Source organism: Miscanthus floridulus, chromosome 6 (assembly GCF_019320115.1).
Source record: "Miscanthus floridulus cultivar M001 chromosome 6, ASM1932011v1, whole genome shotgun sequence".
Taxonomy (NCBI): Eukaryota; Viridiplantae; Streptophyta; class Magnoliopsida; order Poales; family Poaceae; genus Miscanthus; species Miscanthus floridulus.
Genome location: NC_089585.1, coordinates 126,214,738 through 126,237,925, shown reverse-complemented (window position 1 = coordinate 126,237,925; position 23,188 = coordinate 126,214,738). Strand labels below are relative to the sequence as shown.

Below are 23,188 nucleotides of genomic sequence, written 5' to 3'. Positions count from 1 at the left end.
TTATGAAGGAGCAAGGTGCAGTCGTCGGGCAAGGCGTAGTCAGCCCTCAGACGTCGGGCAAGGCGAAGCCAGCCCTTAGTCGTCGGGCGAGGCGTAGCCCAACCCTCGAGGGTCGGGCGAGGCGGAGCCAGCCCTCAGTCGTCGGGTGTGCCATTATGCAAGATGCTCTAGGCCTACAGGCCATTAAAAAGTTCAAGCGTTCCTTGGTGCCAAGAAACTTTACTTTTTTGTCTCTCAAGTCATTCCGTCCACTTTTACCTCTAACGCTGTCAAACAAAGGTGAAAAAGTTCAAAATCCACTCGTGTCCCCATCGTCGTGTTCCTCAACTACCTCCACTCCGACGGTGGGCTCGCTCGCGGTGGCGACGGTGAGGCCTAACGGGGAGCTCTAGAAGCAGCAGGACTACGCGTCCTCTACCTCGCCACCTCCGTTACTGCCTCACCGGTGTTGAGCCGCGCCACCCCGTCCCAAGTCACCGACGGACCGCGCGCCGCAACTCGAAGTTCCGCGCCTGCGCTGTGACTGCCCTCTGTAGCCGCGGCCGTCTCCGCCGTGGCCGTGCTGCGTTCGCAGGTTCAGGCTCCAGCGAACGCCCTTGGGCTCGGGCAGCGTGCCAAGCGGCACTCGGCGGAGGCACGACGGCTTTCCCAGCCTAGATCCCGGCTGGCGGTAGGTGGCTTCCCCAGGCGCTGCCCCCTGCTTGGCGAAGGGAAGCACGACAACGGCGAGGAGGTCACGGAGTTCGCTGGCGTTCGCTACGAGCTCTGCTCATCGGCGGTAGGGCACGCGGGGGCGCACGTCTAGAGGCGGGTCGCCACCATCGCTGCGCGCTCCTTGTTCCTCCTAGTGGCGTGCTCGATGGCGTCCGGGCTCGACTTGGATGAAGCTGAGCACGGCATCACGGTGCGCGCGGTCGTAGCACCGAGAGGCGAGGCGGGTCCACGGGGTCACGGCTCGACAAAGAGGAAGGCGCGGCGGTGTCGAGCGCCGAATGGGGGTGCTCTGGTGGCGTCCGTGCCCTACGGCTCTCCCTTCCTCACGCGCTCCCACTCAGATGCGCAGGGCGCGGCGCCGTCACCATTGCTCGCGGGGCCGAGCTTGCCGCTGCCATTTCCTCCACCTCTGCCACACACGCACCTGCCTTGTGCCTAGCAGCCATCATCACTGCCCTCGCGTCATCTTCTCAGTCCCCTGCTTGCCGTCGCAAAGGCCAGGACCGTCGAGGACTGCCAGGCACTTGCACCATGGTCGCCGGACGCCTGGCATCTCGTGGCGCACCCTCCCATCGCCAGTCATCCTCCACCCTAGCTGGCCTCACCCTCGATCTCCCAGCTCCACACTGCCTCTCCGCGCCGTTCTTTCCTCTCTTCTTCCCTAATCGTCACAAACAGCAGAGAAGGGCGACAGCCGGGCCGATTTTCGCTCGCGTGGCGCTAGGGCCCGCCAGGCCTCGCGGGAGCGCTTGGCTGCACCGGCAAGGGCCTGTGGCGGGCGGGCCGCGCACACAGGCAGGGGTGCGACGGTTGCTCCAGCAGCAGCTCGTCGGCAGAATTGGTGGCGCGACGACGGAGCGAGTGGTTGCTTGCTGGCCACGAGAGAGAGGAGAGAGACCTCGTGCTGCAGTGCTTGCCGCCACAGGAGAGAGAAGAGAGAGCAAAGATAAGGGCATTTTGGATGTTTTCTCTTACTGGACCCACACGTCATGGCCGTTAAACGACAAAAACTAGACAGGAGGCAGACAGAATGGCTTAGGAGAAAAAAAAAATATATATATATAGTAGCAGAGTGTGTTTGAATTTTTTATTAGCCTGTAGGCCTGAAACATATTTCGTAATGGCACCCAGAAAAAGGCTCATAGATCTTAACCGCTGTACCTCGCTAGCAGCGGCACGTGCTTGACCGGTTATCCCTTGTGAAGGAGCTCTCTCTGACAGCGAAACAGTTCATCAATCAGCTTGACTGTCAGCAGGCGGCAGCTGACGCCGAACAGAGTCTGCTGCTTCTCTCCAAGACATAAAGGCTGGCGGCCCATAAACTTCTAGCCCGCTACTGTTTGAATCGTTTTCCTCTCGAGAATCCGCAGCCCGCAGCGTGCGTTCATAGGAAGGTTGCTTTGGGTAGGGAGAAGAAGGTTGTTGCATCGTTGTCATGTCAAACGCTGCACTAGTGGTGCCAAGATAACTTTCGTTACACCGATAGTTGAAGTTAGCACTCTGAGTTAAGATTAAAATACTATTTCTTTTGTTTACAAACGTGATGGCCACACATGAGGTGAGACGGAGGCGCATTTTATCCTATATATTGTGGGTCCTATTGTTAAGGTGTTAGACTACACTATTTTTTTGAGCAATGTTAGACTACTCTAAATGCCGGAGCACAATGTGATGGGCTAGTACTATCTGGCATGTCAGAGTGTACCAAGCAAAATTTTGGGCCTCTTTGAAGTGCCAAGTGTGGCCCAAAGATTAAGGAGGTTCCTTCCTATCCGAATGAAGAAGATTCAGAAGGAAGGCCCAACTAACGGTAGCTTGGGCCATCGTTCATCACAAGTCGCTCGGCCAGGCCCATTTCGCGCTTGCCCTAAAGAAACCGACACGAGCCCCCACTCGCACGGCCGCACAGGCGCCGCGCACACCAACAAGCGCAGCGATGGCGGCCGCCGGGGACGGACAGACACAGCCGCAGCCGCGGCAGGAGCCAGAGCCAGTGGCGGGAGCGGCGACTGGAGGCGGCGTGATCGCGAAGCTGGAGGAGGAGTGGCGGAAGGCGAAGGAGCACGCGCAGACCTACCCGTACGTGTGGGGCTCCTACATCCTCGTGTACGGCGGCCTCGGCGCTTACCTCGCCTGGCGCTGGCGTAAGCTCCGCCGCACCGAGGACCGCGTCCGCGTTCTCCAGGAACGCCTCCGCAAGCTCTCCGCGGCCGAGGAATCGCAGGCCGCCTCCGGCTCCGGCTCCGCTTCCACTGCCTCGACCCCTCCCCCGCCGCAGCAGTCGGCTTCTGGGCCCGCGAAGCCCGCCTCAAGCCCGTGAAGGAGTAAGCTTCCTTTTTTTTAAGCTTTTTGAGATGACGGATTACAAGTTACAGAGCGATTTCGGCATCGTTTGAGTTTGCTGCTGTCCTTGTTACTTATTTAGTTGGTGATCCTAGTTCAGAAGTAGTGGTGGAGGACTATAATACAAAGTGCTGAGACGTCACGTAATCGAATCATTTGGGGGAAGCTTAAAAATTTTTAGATCACGTGTGGTCATTCCCACGAAGGATTTGGATTTACTGTTAATGTCACCAAAACCCTTTTTAGTGACATCGTAACTTTTGACTCCATGATGCTGGTTTGCAGTTTTCTCCATCCACTTCACTTGTTGTAGTAATGTATTGCGCCTTATGCTGATCTCATCTTATCTTCTTGAATTATCTTCATTGGAGTATATTATGCGGTGTTATGTACAATGGACAAATGGATTATGGATAGAGAAAGCTTAACCAACATTCTGGCAGTCTAATTTTGTCGGTTTGACGTTGCTTTCGGTTGCAGAGTCCTCTGGATAAATTGACAGAGAGCTCAACCAACACACCTAACGTTCCTGCTAATTTCCATAGTCTGCAACCTAACTTTGTCTATTGTGAACTATCAAGTAGGTTGGTACAAAGTTCAGTTGCAGAAATCAAATTGCTCAGACATTAAGAAACCATAGCTTCACTATAGTTAGCATCCAAAGTTCATTCTTAAACAAATTTCAGGATCAAGTTATAAGAAACCATCTTGGCGTTTTTCATGCACTACCATGTGCTGAATAGCTCAAACAAAAAGATTGCTAAGTCTCGATTTAGAAGCTTTCAGAAGAAAAAAAAAGTCTCCATTTAGCTTGTGCATTTGGTCTGAGTCCTAAAATTCTTGCATTCAGCTGTGCAATGTGATTATTGTATAGTTGAGATTATACTAATTCCAATTTCCTCTAACATGCTTCGTCAACAATCCTCAATAACTCCTAGTACTTAGGTTCTTCAATTCAGAAAATCTCCCTTTATAGTTGCCTGTTATGCTGTGCCCATATCATTAACCTACTATGGTTCAAGAAGCATTCTTGGCTGCAGGAATTAGGGGGTGTTTGGATCCGGTGACTAAAATTTAGGAGGTGTCATATGAGGGTGTCGCATGGGGTGTTCGGATACTAATAAAAAAATAAATTACAGAATCCACCAGTAATCTACGAGACGAATTTATTAAGCCTAATAAATCCATCATTAGCACATGTTAACTGTAGCACCACATTGTCAAATCATGGACTAGTTAGGCTTAAAAGATCCGTCTCGCAAATTAGTCGCAAACTGTGCAATTAGTTTCGTAATTAGTCTATATTCAATACTCCATGCATGTGTCCAAACATCCGATGGGACAACGACTAAAGTTTAGGAGGATGAACCAAACACCCTCTTATTCCATTTGGATCTCCACTTTAAGAGGATATTGTTTTCAATTTATTATACCTGACACGATCTTAATATGGTTCCTCGTCCCATTCTTCACTGTCCTGTAATGTGAATCTGTCACAGAGTACAATAATTCCGACCCCATGGGAGCTTGTGGGGTTGTTGAGTGTTGACCAAGGTCCAAGCATGGACCTCTTTGGAATCAAGGTGTGGCTTGGCTTATTCCAAGGCCTACATAGCTTCATAGGTTTCCACACTGATACAGTGATACACTCTAGATAAGTAGATAGTAGATATGGCCTTGCACTTGCACCTCCATGTCAGAAATCTAGAGCTTTCGTATTTATATATAAAAGAGCTGCCTACTCTCAGCTTTCATTTCTTTGTACCACTACTAAGATAAAAGGGCGTATGATATGTGTGAGGTTCCTGTGTTTGAACACCGCAGGCTGAGCCATCAGTGTGCTGTGTAGGGGTCATTCAGCTGTCTCTTTCATAGTATCGTTAGGCTTCAGTCACTTCACAAGATCAGGTTGGTATGTTTAGCGAGCAGGGAACTTGAAAACTGAGCAAAACGGCACGTTTGCAATCTAAGCCACGGCCATTACTTCTCACAGTATCTCGCCAATGAAAGACTGCAGGGAAGCCAACAAAATAGTACAAATGGGCCTGGTGCCCCGCTGATTCCTTCTGGTGCTCACTACCCAGTCCGACATCGCCATGTGATAGCCAAACTGCACTCGTGCCCAGAACTGGCCTTGATTCCTTTTACCAAGCCTTGCCCTGCATCCTGATCGAGTGGCCCTGTTCGGCTGGTATTGAAGCCGGCTGAAGTTGTTTTGTTGTGAGAGAAAAATATTGTAGATTCTAGCTGATAAGCCGGCTGATAAGTTCAAGCGAACAGGCAGATTTCTTGATTTACCCTTCAAATCTTGGTTCTGACCTCTGTAAAATTAGGTGCTGTGCTGGTGCTGCTGAGTGAGGTTTATCCTACGGTGTTCTTTGACGTTATGTTAGTTAGAGGGTGAAATTATTTTGAACTGAAGACAGGTGTCGACAGGCTGATGATCCTACAGGCCCAACTGGTATTTATTATTTGCGAAAATCATAAAGCACAGCGACAGATTCTTGTCACATTTTTGTGGCCACTGCCCACTGCTGCGTAAAGACAGATCGGTCTCAGGGGGATCATTGGGCGTTCCACGCTGAAATCTGAAATGAGAGGGCCACAGCAGAAAATGGGCTCTGTCGGAGGTCTCCAGATCGGCATAAAATCGCCTAGGTCACTCCTGTCCTGTCTGCTTCACCGTTATCTTGACTAACCAGGTAAATTACCCCTGCTGACCTTGTTGTATATAATCCTTGGTCTCTAAGGGCGCGTTTAGTTCCCAATTTTTTTTTTGGTTTGGCTACTGTTTGGCTACTGTAGCACTTCGTTTGTATTTGGTAATTAGTATCTAATTATGGACTAATTAGGTTCGAAAGTTTCGTCTCGCGATTTCTCACCTAACTGTGTAATTAGTTTTGTTTTTCGTCTACATTTAGTACTCCATACATGTGCCGCAAGATTCGATGTGACACTTTGGGTTGAAAATATTTGGAATCTAAACGGGGCCTAAATAGGGAGTTTTCCCTTGACTGTTGCTCTCTTACGCAACTGCCAATGCCATTTTCGGTTTTAACCTCAGCTAGTAAATTGGCTGGAGGTGAACACTGCATTCAGCTCACTGAGACTTTTTTTGGGGAGACAAATAGTCGAGATCCGTTTTTGGAGTTCGTTTCGTTTCAGAGGTAGCATTTTCTGCGTCACTTATTATTTGTATAGGACAGCCTCTGAGCACTGCTGATGCAGCCTCGCTGTGCTTTGCCTCCCCCCATCTTCCTCATGTGAATTTTAAAACGAAGCGCCTGCTAGCAGCCACTTATCCCTGCCTCTGCTTCTGCTGCTTTCTTCACTCTTGCACTCCCCCCCTGCACTAGCAAATTAGCAATAGCAAGGCAGCGAGCTGCGCGCGCAATGCCCCAGGTGGACCTGGAGAGCCTGGTGTGCGGCGTGTCGGGCGCCGGCGCCGGGGACAGGAAGGTGTCGTGCGAGACGGTCATCGCGGGGGGCAGCGAGGACGCCTCGCCGCCGCGGATGCCCATGCTGCCGCCGCCGCCACCGGACCCGGACTTCCCGCCCGAGTCGATAACCATCCCCATCGGCGACGACGTGTCGTTCTCGGAGCTGAACCCGATATACGAACGGGACGACTCCACCAAGGGCAGCACCAACCCCAAGTTCGCGGCGGCCGTCGTGGCCAACCCCATCGCGGCCAAGACGCGGTCCAACTCCACGCGCGTCGCGGGCGCCCCACCCCCCGCGGCCGGCACCACTTTCTTCGGCCTCCCGGCCAAGATCCGCCCGACCTTCTCCCGGCGCCGGCCGTCGCAAGGCCGGATCTTGCACGACAAGCGCGCGAGCGGCGGCGGCGGCGGCAGGGGCGACGGCGAGGTGGAGCCGCGGTCGCCCAAGGTGTCCTGCATTGGCAAGGTCCTGTCCGACCGGGAGCGGCACGGGCGGCGCCGGCGCGGGCGCCACGGGTGGTGGCACGGCGTGGCGGCCATGTTCCGGTGCGACGGCTGCGCCCGTGTACCCGGCGGCGCGTCCAGGAAGATGGCGCTGGAGGACGATGACGGGGAGCAGCAGCAGGAGGAGCCGGGCATTGCGGGAATGCGGAGGTTCAAGTCCGGGAGAAGAGCCGCTTCGTGGGGCGACGAGGCGCTGGCCGCGGCGGCGGTGGGCGACGAGGACGAGGGGAAGGAGAGGCCCGACAGCCAGGACGCTGAGCAGTGGTCCCGGCGGCCGGTAATTTAGGTTGTGGCGAGGGCGGGAAACGATTGGATCGCGGAGGTGGCGTCGCCGGGGCCCGCTGTAAGTGACTGCCGTGGTCGCCGATAGGTGGTGAGCCCGAGGCGTCTCGAGCTGGTCGTATCGTCCATTAGCCAGGGATGGGCGCGCGCACGGCTTTGGTTAATTGGTTGGTCGCTGCTCGATGGCGATCGTAGACTGGCCTAGAACTGCGAGTTTTGGATTTCGGTGGATTGTTTCTGCTTGGAATTTCGCAACCCCTTTGGAAAAGCTTGTTTGTTGAAACTTGAACCAATCATCGGCGTATGCTGTGTACTACCTCCGTACTCAAAAAATAAAGTTTTTAAACAGTAACATGGTCTTGAAAATATAACTTTGACTATTTATTTTTATAAAAATATTTATAAAAAAGTGATATATGTAAATTTTTGTGAAAGCATTTTTTAAGACAAATTTATACATATAGTTTTCATATTTTCAAACTCAACAACTTAAAAGTTATTTATGATTTATATTTTCAATATTTGACCCAAGTCTTATCCAAAACGACTTTGAGAGTGTTCGGCTGGCCTAATAAGCCAACTTATTTACTGACTTATAAATTATAGTATAATATTTTTCTCTCTAAAAAAACTAATCATATAAATCAGCACCAGCGGCTTTTCAACCCGTCAAACACTCCCTTTATATTTTTTAGCACGGAGAGAGTTAATACTGGTAGTACTACCTCAGCAGTCAGCAATAACACGAGCGCACAATGTGCTCCGCCATTGGCGTGTCTTCCTCTTCATCAACCATCAGCGTCATAGCAACTGTTCTTCAGACTTTGCATGCGGTTCTGTCCATGTTCTTTTCCGTCATCGTGTGACTCACGGGGTGTCTCACTCCTAAATTTTAGTCGTTATCAATATTTAAACATCTGTATAGAGTATTAAACATAGACTAATTATAAAACTAATTACATAGTTTACGATTAATTTGTAAGACGAATCTTTTAAGCCTAATTAGCCCGTGATTTGATAATGTTTGCTACAGTAAACATGTGCTGGTGGCAGATTAATTAGGCTTAAAAAATTCGTCTCGTGAAGTACCGACGGATTATGTAATTTATTTTTTTATTAATATCCGAGTGCACGGCAACGGCTTGACTGCTTGCAGCCTGTTCGTTTGGCTGGGGCTTGTCGTAAACGATCGTAAATTTCCAGCTAAAACAGTATTTTTCTCTCATACAAATCAGCCAGCGGTACTTCTTCACAAACCAACAGTGATATGAACTAGCGAACCGAACATGCCGTTGATGCTTTGTACTGTACGTGCAGTGGTAGCTGCCGCACACCGCGCCACGCTTGGGCTTGACCTGCTACGGTATCTAGGCCGGCCTCCTATAGACTTTCTGAAGTCTGAAATTATGACATGTTTGCACGGTTCGTGTGAATGGATGCTTCATTGTCAGACTTGAAACCCGACCCGTACGTAGGCACAGGTGTGGCGCTAGTTGCTTGCTTCCAGACAAGATCCTTTTTCCCCATTTTTTATGGAACATGTTTTCCCAAGACCTGAAACATGATACAGAAAGAGAGTGATAAGGCTAATGAGGAAAACATTTCTGAGAATTCACGAAAACGCAAAGATGAAAACTGATAATTCAATGGACCAGTAGCAGCCGGCTAGGGATCCAGCAGAGCTTGCTGCTTTCTCATCTGTCATCTCCAAGAAAGCCAACGCGCCACTGCAGAAACACAACTATCTCTCTACTAGGTGATGGACTACAGGCAAATTTCTAGCATGACAGATGGCTGGAAGGAAGATCGCCCTAATCAAATTGCACCTATGTGTTTTAAGTTCCTTGACGGAAAAATCTATGGATGTGCGGCCTACGATGTATGTCCAATGATCAAGAATTAAGATAATACGTGTCTCTTTGGGAAGCATCGCTATCAATCCAACCTAATTTTTTACTATTTAACTCTTTTTTGAATAAAATTTACATTTGGCCTCATGAGAGACTTAAACTCATATTTGGATCCTGGGGGTCGTCACCAGGACTCATGGCGTCGACCCCCAGGGTCGAAAGATGAGTTTAAATCTCTCAGGGGGGCAAATATAAATTTTATTCAAAAAAGGGTTAAATAGTAAAAAATTAGGCCAATCCAACTACATGATCAACCTCATCAGATCACTAGGTGCTTCACAGTGGATGGAAACTACACTGTAACATCAACCTATAATGTTCAATTCATTGGTTCCTTCCCTGATCATCCTTGGGAGAAAGTATGGAAGGCCAAGGTTGAACCAAAGTACAGGTTGTTTTTCCCTTGGTTGCTGATCCAACGAAAGATATTGACTTCAGATAAATTCATTCGGCAAGGAGGCCAGGCAAAACCCTGTCTGGCAGCCATGCAGAACGCAAATGGAATCACCAAAGCACCTGGTGGCTAACCGCTCTTTCACACATATGGTCTGGTCATTATTAGCTCAAAATTTCAATCTATGATCACTGAAAACACAACGAGCACAAAAATCAAGCTCTGGTGGTTTGCCATGATTGTGCCTTGACAACTCGGGCTCTGTTCGATTGTCTTATAATCCGTATTTTTTAGCTTGTTTTTTCAAACAGAACAGTGCTTTTTACCCACAATAAATCAGTCAGAACAGTGTTTCAGCTTGTTTTTTCAGCTAAGCGAACGGAGCCTCGGTGACTGACAGAAAGCGTGCCCAACTGCCCAAGTTGTCATCTAATCTGGAACCTATAAAAAGAACGTTGCAGAAGAGCTTTCAACAATAAAACGCAAAAACCAGCATAGGTAGCGGGCCTAATTCAACAAGACATCCTACTGTAGAGTCTAAATTTTGAAATACATAGGTAAGAAAATTAATGTTTATGATACTAAATAAGCATAGTACGAAAACATATCTCATGACAAATCTATACTTATCAAATCTTACAAAAGAATGATAATTTTTTTTGTAGTCAGTCAAATTCAAGATTCTTGAACGTGATAATGTGCTATTATTAACGTGTCTAAAGTTTGACAAAATACATTGGTTAAAATATTAATGTTTATGACACTAAATAAGTATAATATGAAAATATATCTCATAACAAATATAATGCTACTTATTTAATATTATAAATATTGATAATTTTTATTTGTTTATAGTCAGCCGGATTCAAGATATTTTAATTTGATTTTGTGTTATTATTATTAAATTCTTTTGTGGATGAAGGGAGTACGACAGAGAGCGGAGGCACTTAGACAAAAAAAACAATAACACTAACGGGAAGAATCTCCTATAACTAAAAAGAATAAAGTGTTGATATTTTTTGGTACGACATTTATTTTGATTCATCCATCTGCCCACGTCTGCGATCCCACGACATCTTAATTACTGATTGATCGCGTCATTCTCCTTGATTGAATATTGTCTGTCATGTGATAGAGGAATCACGACAAAATAGGAAGTAGAAAATTATTTTGCTTTCCATATACACATTGCATGTTTGCATGCACTAGCATACATCGCAACGAGCAAAAGGAAAGAGAATTAACACAGAAGAAAAGAGAATTAAGACAAAAGAACATTTTTGTATTTCTGAGAACCTTGCCAAATCTGCCTATATTTAATTACTTCCCCCTCTTTGCATTTGCAAAAGGGACAACTTTTTTCTCCTTTCATTTGGTTTCACGATCACGTGTTCCATCGCCCTCGCTTACTGTTTCTTGCGTGAACCATACTGGATGTCATCTGTCTTCCATGACTCATCCTCCCAATCCCAAGAGAAAGTCTCTACCCCTCCCTGACTAGAGATCCGGCCTGCCAGAGGATCTCCTCGAGTCCATCGGGCAGCGTCTCGCGTCAGGCCACGACGCGGCGTTCTTCCGATCCGCTTGCTCCCCATGGCGCGCCGCCATCCCATTCGCGACCTTCGGGTCGCTCCTGCTGCTCCCGTTCGACCCCGACTCGGACCGTGTCGGCTTCTACTGCGTCCCGGAGAAGAAGGTCTTGTCCAAGACGCTGCCGACGTGTGTGGCAAGGTGGCGTGCGGCTTCTCGTGTGGGTGGCTGGCGCTCATGAACGAGGCGGCGTCTGTGACGCTGCTAAATCCATTCGCCGGTGCCCGTGCCCCCTGCGTTGAGCTCCTTCCAGCAAGTGAACACGTCACGGCGGCGTCCTCATCAGAACGCGTGTCTAGGGTTCATGGCCGGTGGGTCCTCCATCCCACCAACGGCTATGGGGACGCGGATGCCGCAGGTAGAGCCATCAAGCTAGAAGACATAAGGGACGTGTTCTTCCGTGAGATCGTGCTCTCGGCGCCGCCTGACACCGCCAGCCGCGAGTGCGTGGCCATGGCCATGCTTGGGTGCTCCACGGAGGTCACGTTCTGCCGGGTTGGAGTCGACAGCGCATGGACGCTACTCGACACCAAACTGGAGTTCTCCGTGGGGTCCATCGTCCACTGCCAAGACAAGTTCTTGGCAATCGACTGCACTGGAGAAATCTCCGTCTGCAGCAGCAACGCCACCGGCGCTACTCCAACCATGACGCTGTTGCCATCGCTGTCGCCATCTGTGGGGCTCTGCCACCGCAGCTACCTGGAATCAAACGGTGAGCTGCACATTATGGGTGCCATGGTGAGCACATTCCACGAGACACAGAGCTTCACCTACAAGGCTACAACAGCGCAATCTATAAGTGCAACCTCCACGACCATACGTTGGAGTGGTCTAGGGTGAGGGACATTGGTGATCAGACACTGTTCGTGTCTAAACATTTTAATGAAAGCTTCAGTGGAACAAGTGTATCGAAGTATAAAGAGAACAAAATCTACATGCCTGAGCCATTGTATGGGGATCCATACGACTTGGTCCATCGACTGGAGATCGTTGATATTGCTACCGGCGCATCCGAAGTGAAGCCCGTCCATGAAAAGATGCAGGGTTCCGATGCTCTAGGTTGGATTCGACCCAATCTCTAGAAGATCTAGAGTTTATGAGCCCGCGACGCCGCGCACTCCGTGACTGTGTTAAATTCATAAATTTTGCTTTTTGGATTAAATGTTACTTTAACGTTGGTATTTAATTTAACAGTGTTGTTATTTTATCGTATGATCCGTGTGCTTTTAGTATAAATTGTTAGTTATTCCGTAGCAACACACGGACACGCTACCTAATAAAAATAAATAAATACAATTACTCGTGTGATTGACACTTCTAAACCACCAATCGCAGCCACTTCTCACAATTCATCTCGTTCTTTCAGGCTTCAAAGTGACTTAACTAACTGATCTTTAGCAAAAACAAGTACTCCAACATGAGCAAGCTAGCTATTACTCGACTATCTAGTACCCTTGCTCCACGGTAATGCAGGCACATAACAGAACACCAAACCGTCTATCCTTGCATCACAAAAGAGAAGCACAATGAGCAAGAGCCTGTTCTTTGGACACACGCAACATAAGCAAATGATTCATAAGCACTGGGTGGCTAATTCAACTGATCTTCATATCTTGCGAAGTGAACCCAGCATGAGTCTGTGAACTGTCACTTGCGTCATAATGCATCTAGACCAGTGGCCAAATAGGCAAATAGATACGTACTATGTAAGGCCTTGTTTAGATCCAGGCTTCACCCTGTTCGCTTGATATGTTTATCAGTCATAATATAATATTTTTCTCTCACAACAAAACAGCATCTGCCGGTCTATAAGCCATAGAAACGATCAAACGAACATGATGTGTAAAATTTTGAGATGTCACATAAGATATTACAGGGGGTGTCGTATGGGATGTTTGGATACTAATAAAAAACAAATTACAGAATCCGTCAGTAAACCACGAGACGAATTTATTAAGCCTAATTAATCTATCATTAGCACATGTGTACTGTAGCACTTTGTTGTTAAATTATGGACTAATTAGGCTTAAAATATTCGTCTCGCAAATTAGTCGCAAACTGTGCAATTAGTTATTTTTTAGTCTATATTTAATACTTCATGCATGTGTCAAACATTCGATGTGACCAGGTGTAATGTTTTGGGATGTGAACTAAACAAGGGCTAACTAGTTCCACTGCAGGGACACTGGGACAGGAATAGAGAGTGTTAGGCTAGGGCTAGTTGGTCCAGCATTCTGATCCAAGGGAATAAAGCCCCATCCCCCAAGCCTTGAAATCTTAGGTCTTGTTTAGATCCAGCGTGTAAAGTTTTAGAATGTCACATCGGATGTTATATGGAGGTGTCGTATGGGGTGTTCGGATACTAATAAAAAAATAAATTACAGAATCCGTCAGTAAACCGCGAGACGAATTTATTAAGCCTAATTAATCTGTCATTAGTGCATGTGTGTACTGTAACACTTTATTGTCAAATTATGGACTAATTAGGTTTAAAAGATTCGTCTCGCAAATTAGTCGTAAACTATGCAATTAGTTGTTTTTTAGTCTATATTTAATACTCCATACATATGTCCAAATATTCGATATGACAGGGTGTAAAGTTTTAGGGTGAGAACTAAACAAGGGCTCAATCACAAACAATGCTACATGGGGAATAACTTTCCAATAAGGGTGTGCCAGACAAAAGGCGCAGAGATATTCGTGGATCCACTCATGCATCCTCTTTCGTGCAAACGGCGCCACGCCCCTTCGTGATCGATGAAAGCCTATTCGGTTGGCTGGTTCGTATCGTTGCTGGTTCGTGAAGAAGTACTGCTGACTGGTTTGTGTGAGAGAAAAATACTGTTCCGGCTGAAAATTTACGATCGTTTACGATAAGCCACAGCCAAACGAACTGGAAGGCGACGAACATCCATTTTGGAAGAGTTGTTATGTTAGGTTTGAGCTCTCAAGAGGACAACATCCTCCACTCCAGTCCTACCTGCACTGCACTGCTACAGCAGGCCAATGCTTCGATTCAACCGGCCAAACAACACAGCGATGACGAGTGGTCAACAGCGACCAGAAGACTGTAGCGTGCTGACCGAACGTCCTGTGTGCGGACAGCGACAAGACTGAGCCCTATCTGAAACGTCCATGTTGATGTTTTCGGACCACCGACGAGTAAATTTGTATTTGCGCGTCTGGCTCGGATGGTGTGCTTGGAGGATACAAGGGTTTATATTGGTTCGGGCGGAACGTCCCTACGTCCAGTTCACTGCTATTCGTGTTACCGGCACTTGGTTTGCAGTAGGAGTTACAAACAGGCGAAAGAGGAAGAGGATCCTAAGTCTCTGTTGGAAGGAGTGAACGGGTGCTGAGAGCTTGCTCGTCGCTCAGCCGTGTGCTCGTGTTATGCTCTTGTGTTCCAGATCCGCTCTTTCATGGGGCGCACTACTTCCCCTTTTATAGGCGAAGGGAAAGCGTGTGTTACAGAGGAGGAAAAAGAGAAGAACGAGAGAGAAGAAGGCTTCTAGGGTAGCCGGGTCATTCATCTCCTTCATGCGGGTCCCGCCGATCCTATAGATATCAATAGGGATGGCTCCATGTCACGGCACTATTTGTCACTGGCGCCATACGCAGGCGTCATCTGCCGGTCATGGCGTTCCACTCCGTCCCGGCGAACGTCGTGGTGAATTACGCGTCTATTAGTGTCCGTACGATGATTAGGCAGAACAGCACCGGCATGTCCAATACTGTTCTTGATGTGAATCCCCAGGTATGGTCCATCATGGCCATGGGTTATATCGAGGCGTGCTAGCCTCTTCTCTGGTGTCAGAGTTTTGACCCAAACCCATACGCTTGGACCTGTAGTGGTTGGCAGCGGTATGGGTCTCTGTCGGACGAGACGTAACCCGCGTCCTCGAGGTCGGGCGAGACGGAACCCACGACCTTAGAGTCAGGCGAGACGGAACCCGCACCCAAGAGATCGGACGAGACGGAGTCTGCGGCCTTGAGGTCAGACAAGACGGAGCCCGCGGCCTTAGAGTCCGACGAGACATTTGAATACGTCTTGAGCTATAAAAAAAAGTCAGTATGAGCGTTAACTTACTTGCTTTGTATGTCTGGTATCGATATCCCACAGTCCGCGAGAGAATTTTGATGGGTCCTTACGGATGACGCTAAAATGTTTCGACGGCTCTCGGTGATCTGCTGGTCCGTTCGGGCGGCGCCCTCACCGGACGAACGGCAGGGACCAGCTGCAAGCCTGCAACAGCTGAACTGCACTGCAGAACGGGCCTCAACAAACGGGGCGCCACTCGTCTGCCGCATGCATCATATCACATGGCTCACCAGAAACTAATTGCCAAAGTGTCGTCGCTTGGACGACAGGACTTGTTACCTAACCACACGAGCTCAGCCGAGAGCAACGCTCGGTCCTGTTTGGTTGAGCTGTGGCTATGGAAAAAAGCTGCTGTGGGCTGTGAGCTGTGGAAAAGCTGCTGTGGGCTGTGAGCTGTAGAAAAGCTGAAAGCTGTTTGGTTAAACAAGTATAAAATATATCTTTTATCTTTATCTCTCTTGAAACAACTATGGAAGAGCTTTTTATTCCACCAATTTCGAAAAGCAGAAAGCCAAAAGCCAAAAGCAGGGTCAAACCAGCTTTCAAAAATGAACTACGGAAAAGCAGCTATTTCTGAAAAAGCACCCTCTAAAAGCAGTCCCTTTAGTAACAGAGCCTTAGGGTCCTTTCGAATGCTAGAATTTTATAGAAACCTACATGGATTTCGTAGGAATCATTTTGTTTTTATTTAAAGGAAAAACGCAGCAGGAAAGTCTCCCGCGTTTTAAAGGAGGCCCAAGTCTCTCACGCACCGTAGGGATGGAAATTTGAATTCTCATCGTCATGTGGGATTTGTTTTTTTTTCTAAGCCTTTTTTGAGACTAAACTGCATCAGGAACAGGAGATGGGAAAGAAAAATTGAGATGATTTCAGTGTCACTGCACTGTGTCCGACGTTACCTCGCTGTCAGTGAGGGCAATGCACCGCACCACACCGGCCCCGGCCGGCACTGATGAGTGGCGACGACAACTCAGACCGGATTGCGTCAGTCGGAAGGAAGCTGCCAATGATTTGCGAGCCTTTCTCTCTGGGCGGTACGTGTGGAGGAAGCCTCATCGGAGGAATAATGCGGCGAGCAGGACGACCACCCCCATCCGATACGTTGACGGATCTGTTAGGCTAGTTTATAAGACGCTTTTACTAATTTATACGGTTAATTCGTTAGAAGAGAACAATACTGTATCACGACTGATAAGCCGGCTTATAAGTCGACTTATAATGACAGCCGAACAGAGCCAATCTGCAAGCGATTGCAAGCCACAAGGACAACAGAACACAAAGATAGGCAAATCTTCATCTTCATTGTCAGTGCCAGAAACCATCGCCCTGTTCGTTTGGGCTTGTTTGGCTCATAAGCCATTGCTGAAAGTACCGTTGGCTGATTTGGTGTGAGAGAAAAATATTGTTCGTTGGCTGAAAAAGTATGGCTTATAAGTCAAACAAACCCAACAAACGGGGCCATATTTAGAGATGATTGTGTTTGCTCTCGCTGCTGGGTTTTGACATTCCCCATTTCAGTTTCAGTTTCAGGCTGCCGCCGCCAAAGGTTAACTACTGGTTAACTGGTATCAGGTCAGGTTGGAAAGACGCGGCTAAATGTTTGGTTCGTCCATTGGGTCAAAAGCTCAGGAATGCCCGCGCTTTCGACGATGCCCGGCCATCGATCAACCTCACCTTTAGGTGTTTCCACATCTTGATAGGTTTGTGCACAGAGAAGAAAAGGTCACCTTTTCAAGATCATTGCTGGGGGGAATAAGAGAAAAGATCAGCGCTTTTGGAGCAGCCACACTGTCGTGCCAAATTGCCGAATCTAGGCCTACCCTATGGTTGAATTGAAATGCATATTTCCGTATACAAGATTACAAAGTATCACTGACTAACAGTATGATGAATATGATTGTCGGAGTATTACAATTGCTTGCAGCAGCAGTAAAAGTATCACTCTCTCTGTCAAAAAGGTTGCGCTCACCGCCGATCTGGACGAGGAGGAGAACATGGACGTGTAGTACGGGTTGAGCGATCCGCCGGGACTCGAACCGCCGCCAGAGCCGGCGTTGAGCGCGTACACCGGCGAGCCGTTGGGGTAGAACAGGCCGTAGTTCCGCTCCGACGTGGGCCCTGGCTTCATGTCCTCGTTGAAGAGCGCGAACACGTACACGTCGACGGGCACGTTGGGCTTTAGCGGCGTCCCCTGGTTCATGGCGATCCTCTGCATCAGGTTGCCGTTGTACGCCGCGGCGTTCTGCACCGTGGCGCCGGTCTCGTCCTCGTCGCCCTTGGACGGCCACCCGGTCTCCGAGATCCGCACGCCCACGTCCGTGTGCCCCATGGCCTTCATGGCGGCGTACACGGCGTCGATCTGGGCGTAGAGCATGTTGTCGTAGGTGAGGCCGGTGTTGGGGTCGCGCACGCCCGGGTTGGGCTCGAACAGCACGTACGGCAGCGACACGCTCCCGGGGTTCGCCTTGTACGCGAAGAACGGATACGCGTTGATGAGGAACGGCGACCCCGTCTGTCCGTGGAAGTCGAGGATGGGTTGGATGTACTCCGCGAGGTCCTCCCGGAACGCGCCCGACGACGGCGGGAAGCTGGTGGCGAGCACGTTCACGGAGTGCGCCGACGACACGGTCACTTGGCTGCCGAGGCCCATCCCGCCGAGCGCGGCGTACACGGCCTTCATGGCGGGGAGGAGGCTGGCCATCATGGCCGCGTCGTTGCTGGAGAAGACCTCGTTGCCGACGGTGACGCAGGTGATGCGCGTGGCCGGGAGGTAGGGCTGCACGTTCGTCGCCACCCACTGGCGCGCCGCGGCGGGGCTGGCCGCCATGGTCTGCAGGTTCTCGTTGCCCACGGTGATGATGAACTCGACGCCGGTGTTGGCGAACGCCGTCAGCACCCGGGGGTCTGCGTCGTAGAGCTTCACCTTGTTCACGTTCATCGACTGGAGGAGACTCGCCACCTGCGTCGGCTCCGGCAGGTTGTTCGCGATCTGCCCGTAGTTGATCCCGAACTTCTGCTGCGCCGACACTGCCAGATTAACACACGCGGGGGCGCTCATTATTAGCACTCGGTAATGGCGCACTAAAAGTGCTGATGCTATTTTGTGGTAGTATTTTGCCCTGAACGGAATTGAATTTCCTTTTCAGACAGACCCATGAAATGCTTTAGGTGCAAAGTCACTTTCGTGATTAAAAAATTTGTTCGGTGGCAAGAGAAGGGAGCACCTATACACCTACAATCAATAATGTATCCGGAAGCAGACGGAATGATCATTCATAGTGTGAATCTGAACTCTCAGCGCGTGTTTAGTTCCAAAATTTTTTCCCAAAAAGTGCTACAGTATCCATTACATCGAATCTTTCGATACGTGCATAGAGCATTAAATGTAGACGAAAAAAACTAATTACACAGTTTGGTTGGAAATTACGAGACGAACATTTTAAGCCTAATTAGTCCATGATTGAATACTAATTACTAAATAAAAACGAAAGTACTACCGTAGCTAAATTACCAAATTTCAACGAACTAAACACGCTCTCGCTGTGATAAATTAATGCAGCTGGAATCGTACAGGCATGAGCATGACAAGATGCAGCGCATGACAAGGGAGGCGTATCTGGCCACTCTGCGGTGCAAGAGTAGCTGTTTCTCGAGACGCGCATCCGGTTACAGGGGAGTGGCCAAGTAAGCACGAACACACACGGTGTTTAAGGCTGCCTGACCGCAACCAAAATCTAAAATGAGTTTGGAGCAACCGAACTCTTACTTGAGCCCTCGTCTTATTTTGAGAGTTCAAATACATCAAAAACCTCTCCAACTAAACTCCTATTTAAACCTCGATAGATGAGGGAATCTCATTTCTCTCTCCTAAATCCCTAGATGTAGGAGTCCCTCATCCTCTCCCCCATCCTGCTTTTTCTCTTCCATAAAGCTGACAAGTGGGACCAATAAACAGGGTCCATGACAATACAGTGTAAAAGTAGTAAAAATTTAGGAGATTGGTTGGAGTAACTTGAGGAGTAGGGGGTGAAATATGGATAATGGACTCTCATTTGTAGGAATAGAGGGGCAAAATTTGAGAGATTGGTTGGAGTTGCTCTTACTTATATAGAAGATCAATTTTGATATTAGGAGAGACATAATCTAAATTTAAGTATTCTCTCTTCTAAAGACTCATTTTCAGAAATAATTGTCTTTTGGATCTTCTTGTTGAAGAAGACCAAAAATAGGTATAGAACCATTTGCCCGTAGCGCTACTTAAAAGATAAATATGTCTTATATTTTGGATCGTGGTTATTAGAGACAGTCTCAGAAGGTGTTCGGATCCAGGACTAAAGTTCAGTAGATGTCACATCAAATATTTAGATACTAATTAGAAAGATTAAACATGAGCCTAATTAGGCTTAATAGATTCGTCTAGTAAATTAGTTTTAATCTATACAATTAGTTTTATAATTAATCTACGTTTAATATTCCAAATTAGTGTCAAACATCCTATATCCGATATGACATGAATTAAATTTTAACAGGGACCAAACACCCTCTAAAAACAACTAGAGATGTAAAACCAGAATTTTCAGCAAATTATTACAGTACAATTTTCATCATTCAGAGAACATGGGTCGCGGTTTCAGAAAGAAATCGTGTAATGCACCAGCTGCAGGTGCAGCTGCGGGTGGAAGTGGAACTGTGGATGCTCGTTAGAGCTGAGGGAGTGTTTGGCTGCTATTATACCACGGTGCATTAATTTTTCTCTTCCAAAAAATTAGCCGTATAACTACGATTTGAGTTAGCAACCGGCCTCGCTCAATTAATCGCGACAAAATCAAGGGCATCGTAGTTATTTGCGAAGACAATTCTGGTCCGCTTTGCCGGATCTCATCCTCAGGCTCAGGCCTCCATGTTCTTGGTTCGCAGCCGCTTTCCAGTGTCCCCCTCACTGGAAATTCTAATCGTTCCCTAAACTGGCGACGGAAAAAGAACGCCGTATCCTTGTCATACAGAGAATGAAACTGGAACGCAGCATCGTGCCAGAACAGAACTCGAAAGAACAGATATAACAACTCACGAGGACAGACCGACGTGAACACTGATGCACAGCAAGAGCAATGGCGGCAGAAAGCAGAGCACGAGCAAGAAGACGAAGAATCCACAGCGATACAATACAAGCAAGCAGGGAGCGACCAAAGCCGGCGACTGAATTACCTGAGACGAGCGCGACCGCGAGCTCGAGAGCCAGGGAGAGCAGAAGCGAGGAGGCGCGGACGCGGAGCCCCATTTCCGCCTCCCCTCCTCCTTCCTCTGTCTGTTGTGTTGCTCACCGATACAGAGATAGTGGTAGTTACGATCGATTGAGCCTCCTCCCCTCCGGCCCAGTGGCCGTGACGCCCCCCTCGGTTTTATACCCTACTCGGCTACTCTTTCCCTAATTCCCTCCCTCCCAGGTCGGCCGGCCCGGAGCGTCGGCGTCACAACTCACAACCGCCTCTCACCGGCACGTGCGCGCGTCGGTCGCCGAGGTTCCCTTTACGCTTCCTGCGCCTGCCCACCACTTCTGGCTTCTGCCCTGCTTCCGTTCCCCGCCGAGTGTGTGTGATTTGGCCCGCCTGCTGCACACTCAGAATGGCCGGGGACGGAGAGATTTTCCAGCCGCTGGATGCCTGGATGGACGCAATTGACCGTTCCGTGCTTCCGCTAGTCACAGTCGCCGCGTACGTATTCGGCGTCCCAAGGCTGGTCGCGCATCTCGACAATATGTTTCATGTGCAGTTTCGTGTGAGTCTGAGTGAGATTTGGCGACGACGGTTTGAGAAACTCTGCTCAAAGAGTTTAAGGACTAAGAAAAAAAAAGCTAGAAAGACTAAGCTTCAAAACTTTTTCTCCGTCCTCGCTTTCACCTATTTGGACCTAGCTTAGGAGCAACTCTCGATCTCATACATCTTCAAACGGCTACATTCATGTAGTGAAGATAGCACGCGTCTTGCTCCAACTCAGACACTCAACAAAGAAGAGCTTGGACAAACACCATAACTCTTTCAACCAGAGATGTCCGCCGTCCATCCAGTGTCCAAGACCACTCGGACCTTCTGCCCAACTAGCGAGTATAGAAATGAGAGATGGCACCACGTTGAGTCGACGGCGCAGCTAGAGGTCACCCTGAGACAGCAAACCACTACCGCGCAAAACACCAACAGTCTTATCCTAACATGATGCCTCTAAGAAGGTTTGCCGCATCCAACGATGTCGTCGTCGCATGCCCAAATGAATTGGTGCTAGGTTTTGATCCAGAGATATGGACACTAGTGTAGGAGATGCAACGAGTAGAAAGATAGATTAGTAGGGTGCAGGGAAGTCACTAGTGCTAGGTTTTCACCCATAGATAAGGACACTAGTGTAGGAGATGCAATGGATAGACAGATGAGTAGGCTGCAGGGAAGGCGACGCCTCCAGCAAGGGAGCGACGAGGGAGTGACGCTCTGTTTTTTCTCTCTCCGGTGAAGAATATGTTTTTCCCTCTTTTTGTTTCCTGAGGGTATGGATGAGATTTTTTTTCCCCGTGCACGGTGGAGGGCTGTTCTTCAGTTCGGGGGTCGCACGTCACCGCATGCTGTAGTCAGCGTACAGCCTTGTCTGATCTGACGAGGAGATGAAGTGACTGAATTGAGTTGTGCTGTTGAGGCCCCCTGGCTCCCTATCCCTTGGCCGGACACGAGAAGAGGAATCCTAGGAAGTAAACCTTCTTCCTGTTCCAGTCAGTTATGCATGGGGATTGGGGACAGAGAATGAACGACTGCTGTTCTCTGGAGCAGTCTGAACTCTGAAGAGAACCGTGCGTGGTGAACGGCCGTCCCTTTGCTTATTTTAACCGGAAGCGCGTCTTTGTAAGCAACCTGAAGAACGCGCTGCATCGTATCCAGCAATCATGTCCCCACTTCTCAATTCCAACAGATCGTATGGAGCTTGACGTGCCAGCCATGCCGACGATAATACAAGTAGTATGATGGCGTCCCACGGTACTTCGTACTCGTAGGAGATCAGTTCGAGCTGCTCTCTCAGTACAGAGTAGCTGCTGTCGCTACAGATGATTGAACTGAAAACATGCAACATGCCAACATGCAAGTAGTTCTGAATATTCTTGAAGCCAGTGAAACTGGGGCACTGTGTGTCTGACCAATAACCAAACGATGCCACTGGCAGGTCTACCGAATTTAGCAGGTCTGGTCTGGTATCATGGAAATGGACCACACGGGATATCATTGCTTCCCTTCCCGTGCGAATCGTCACCTAAACGTTGCCGACTTGTCCAATCAGCGGACGATGGGTCCAAACGCTCATAAACTGCATTAGACTTCAGGCTCCACCTGCATCAAGACAGACGCCGTACATAGAACAACTAACCACGCAACCGTAGCACAACGATAACATAATTTTTTGAAGGTGCGTGTTGCGGCTGGCTACTACGTTACAGCACACAGCGCATCATTCATATGCGTCCAGACATGATCCTTCTCCTGCCGTGATAAACCTGCGTTTGATTAGTATAAGATATGGATCATTTCATTTGATTTCCCAGTCTGTTCACATCTCTGTCATCCATGCTATAGGCCTATAGCACAGAGTTCAGAATGCAAAAGTTTCTTCTGCTACCCCACGATGTCAATGCATGGTGCGTCATGTTGACAACCACTGGAAAGCTATACCACTTTTTGATCGTCATGATGGAAGTCGAAATCTCAATTCTAGCACCGGCCCCATAACAAAAAATGACAGATAGGAACACCTAGATAAAAGTAGCTAGCATGCCTTTATGTGCCTACGACTAATCCGGATTAGTATAATTTTATTGGTCCAACCGATCAAATTAATCGACCCAATATTTTTTTGAGGTCAAATCGACCCAATATTC

General features: G+C 48.6%; 3 protein-coding genes across 3 annotated transcripts; 2 read left to right on the top strand and 1 right to left on the bottom strand.

Moving 5' to 3' along the window:
* The first annotated feature begins 2,583 nt into the window (after positions 1–2,583).
* Positions 2,584–3,469, top strand: LOC136459495 (uncharacterized). The gene has a single exon (XM_066459343.1). The coding sequence runs from the start codon at positions 2,651–2,653 to the stop codon at positions 3,032–3,034; it is 384 nt and encodes a 127-aa protein (XP_066315440.1). The 5' UTR covers positions 2,584–2,650; the 3' UTR covers positions 3,035–3,469.
* A 2,846-nt stretch (positions 3,470–6,315) lies between these two features.
* LOC136459494 (uncharacterized) lies at positions 6,316–7,581 on the top strand. Its single transcript, XM_066459342.1, has one exon. It carries the CDS (start codon positions 6,451–6,453, stop codon positions 7,288–7,290), a length of 840 nt encoding a protein of 279 aa, XP_066315439.1. The 5' UTR covers positions 6,316–6,450; the 3' UTR covers positions 7,291–7,581.
* Positions 7,582–17,076: 9,495 nt separating this feature from the next.
* Positions 17,077–20,662, bottom strand: LOC136459493 (glucan endo-1,3-beta-glucosidase 14-like). Its single transcript, XM_066459341.1, has 2 exons — positions 20,488–20,662; positions 17,077–18,309 (listed from the first exon to the last, which is right to left on the bottom strand). The coding sequence occupies exons 1-2, from the start codon at positions 20,558–20,560 to the stop codon at positions 17,159–17,161; spliced, it is 1,224 nt and encodes a 407-aa protein (XP_066315438.1). The 5' UTR covers positions 20,561–20,662; the 3' UTR covers positions 17,077–17,158.
* Positions 20,663–23,188: the final 2,526 nt, after the last annotated feature.

Coding starts and splice junctions, on each gene's coding strand:
- LOC136459495 (XM_066459343.1), top strand. CDS start 2,651: ATGGCGGCCGCCGGGGACGGACAGACACAGCCGCAGCCGCGGCAGGAG.
- LOC136459494 (XM_066459342.1), top strand. CDS start 6,451: ATGCCCCAGGTGGACCTGGAGAGCCTGGTGTGCGGCGTGTCGGGCGCC.
- LOC136459493 (XM_066459341.1), bottom strand. CDS start 20,560: ATGGGGCTCCGCGTCCGCGCCTCCTCGCTTCTGCTCTCCCTGGCTCTC. Junction 18,310..20,487: donor CGCGGTCGCGCTCGTCTCAG/GTAATTCAGTCG, acceptor TTAATCTGGCAG/TGTCGGCGCAGCAGAAGTTC.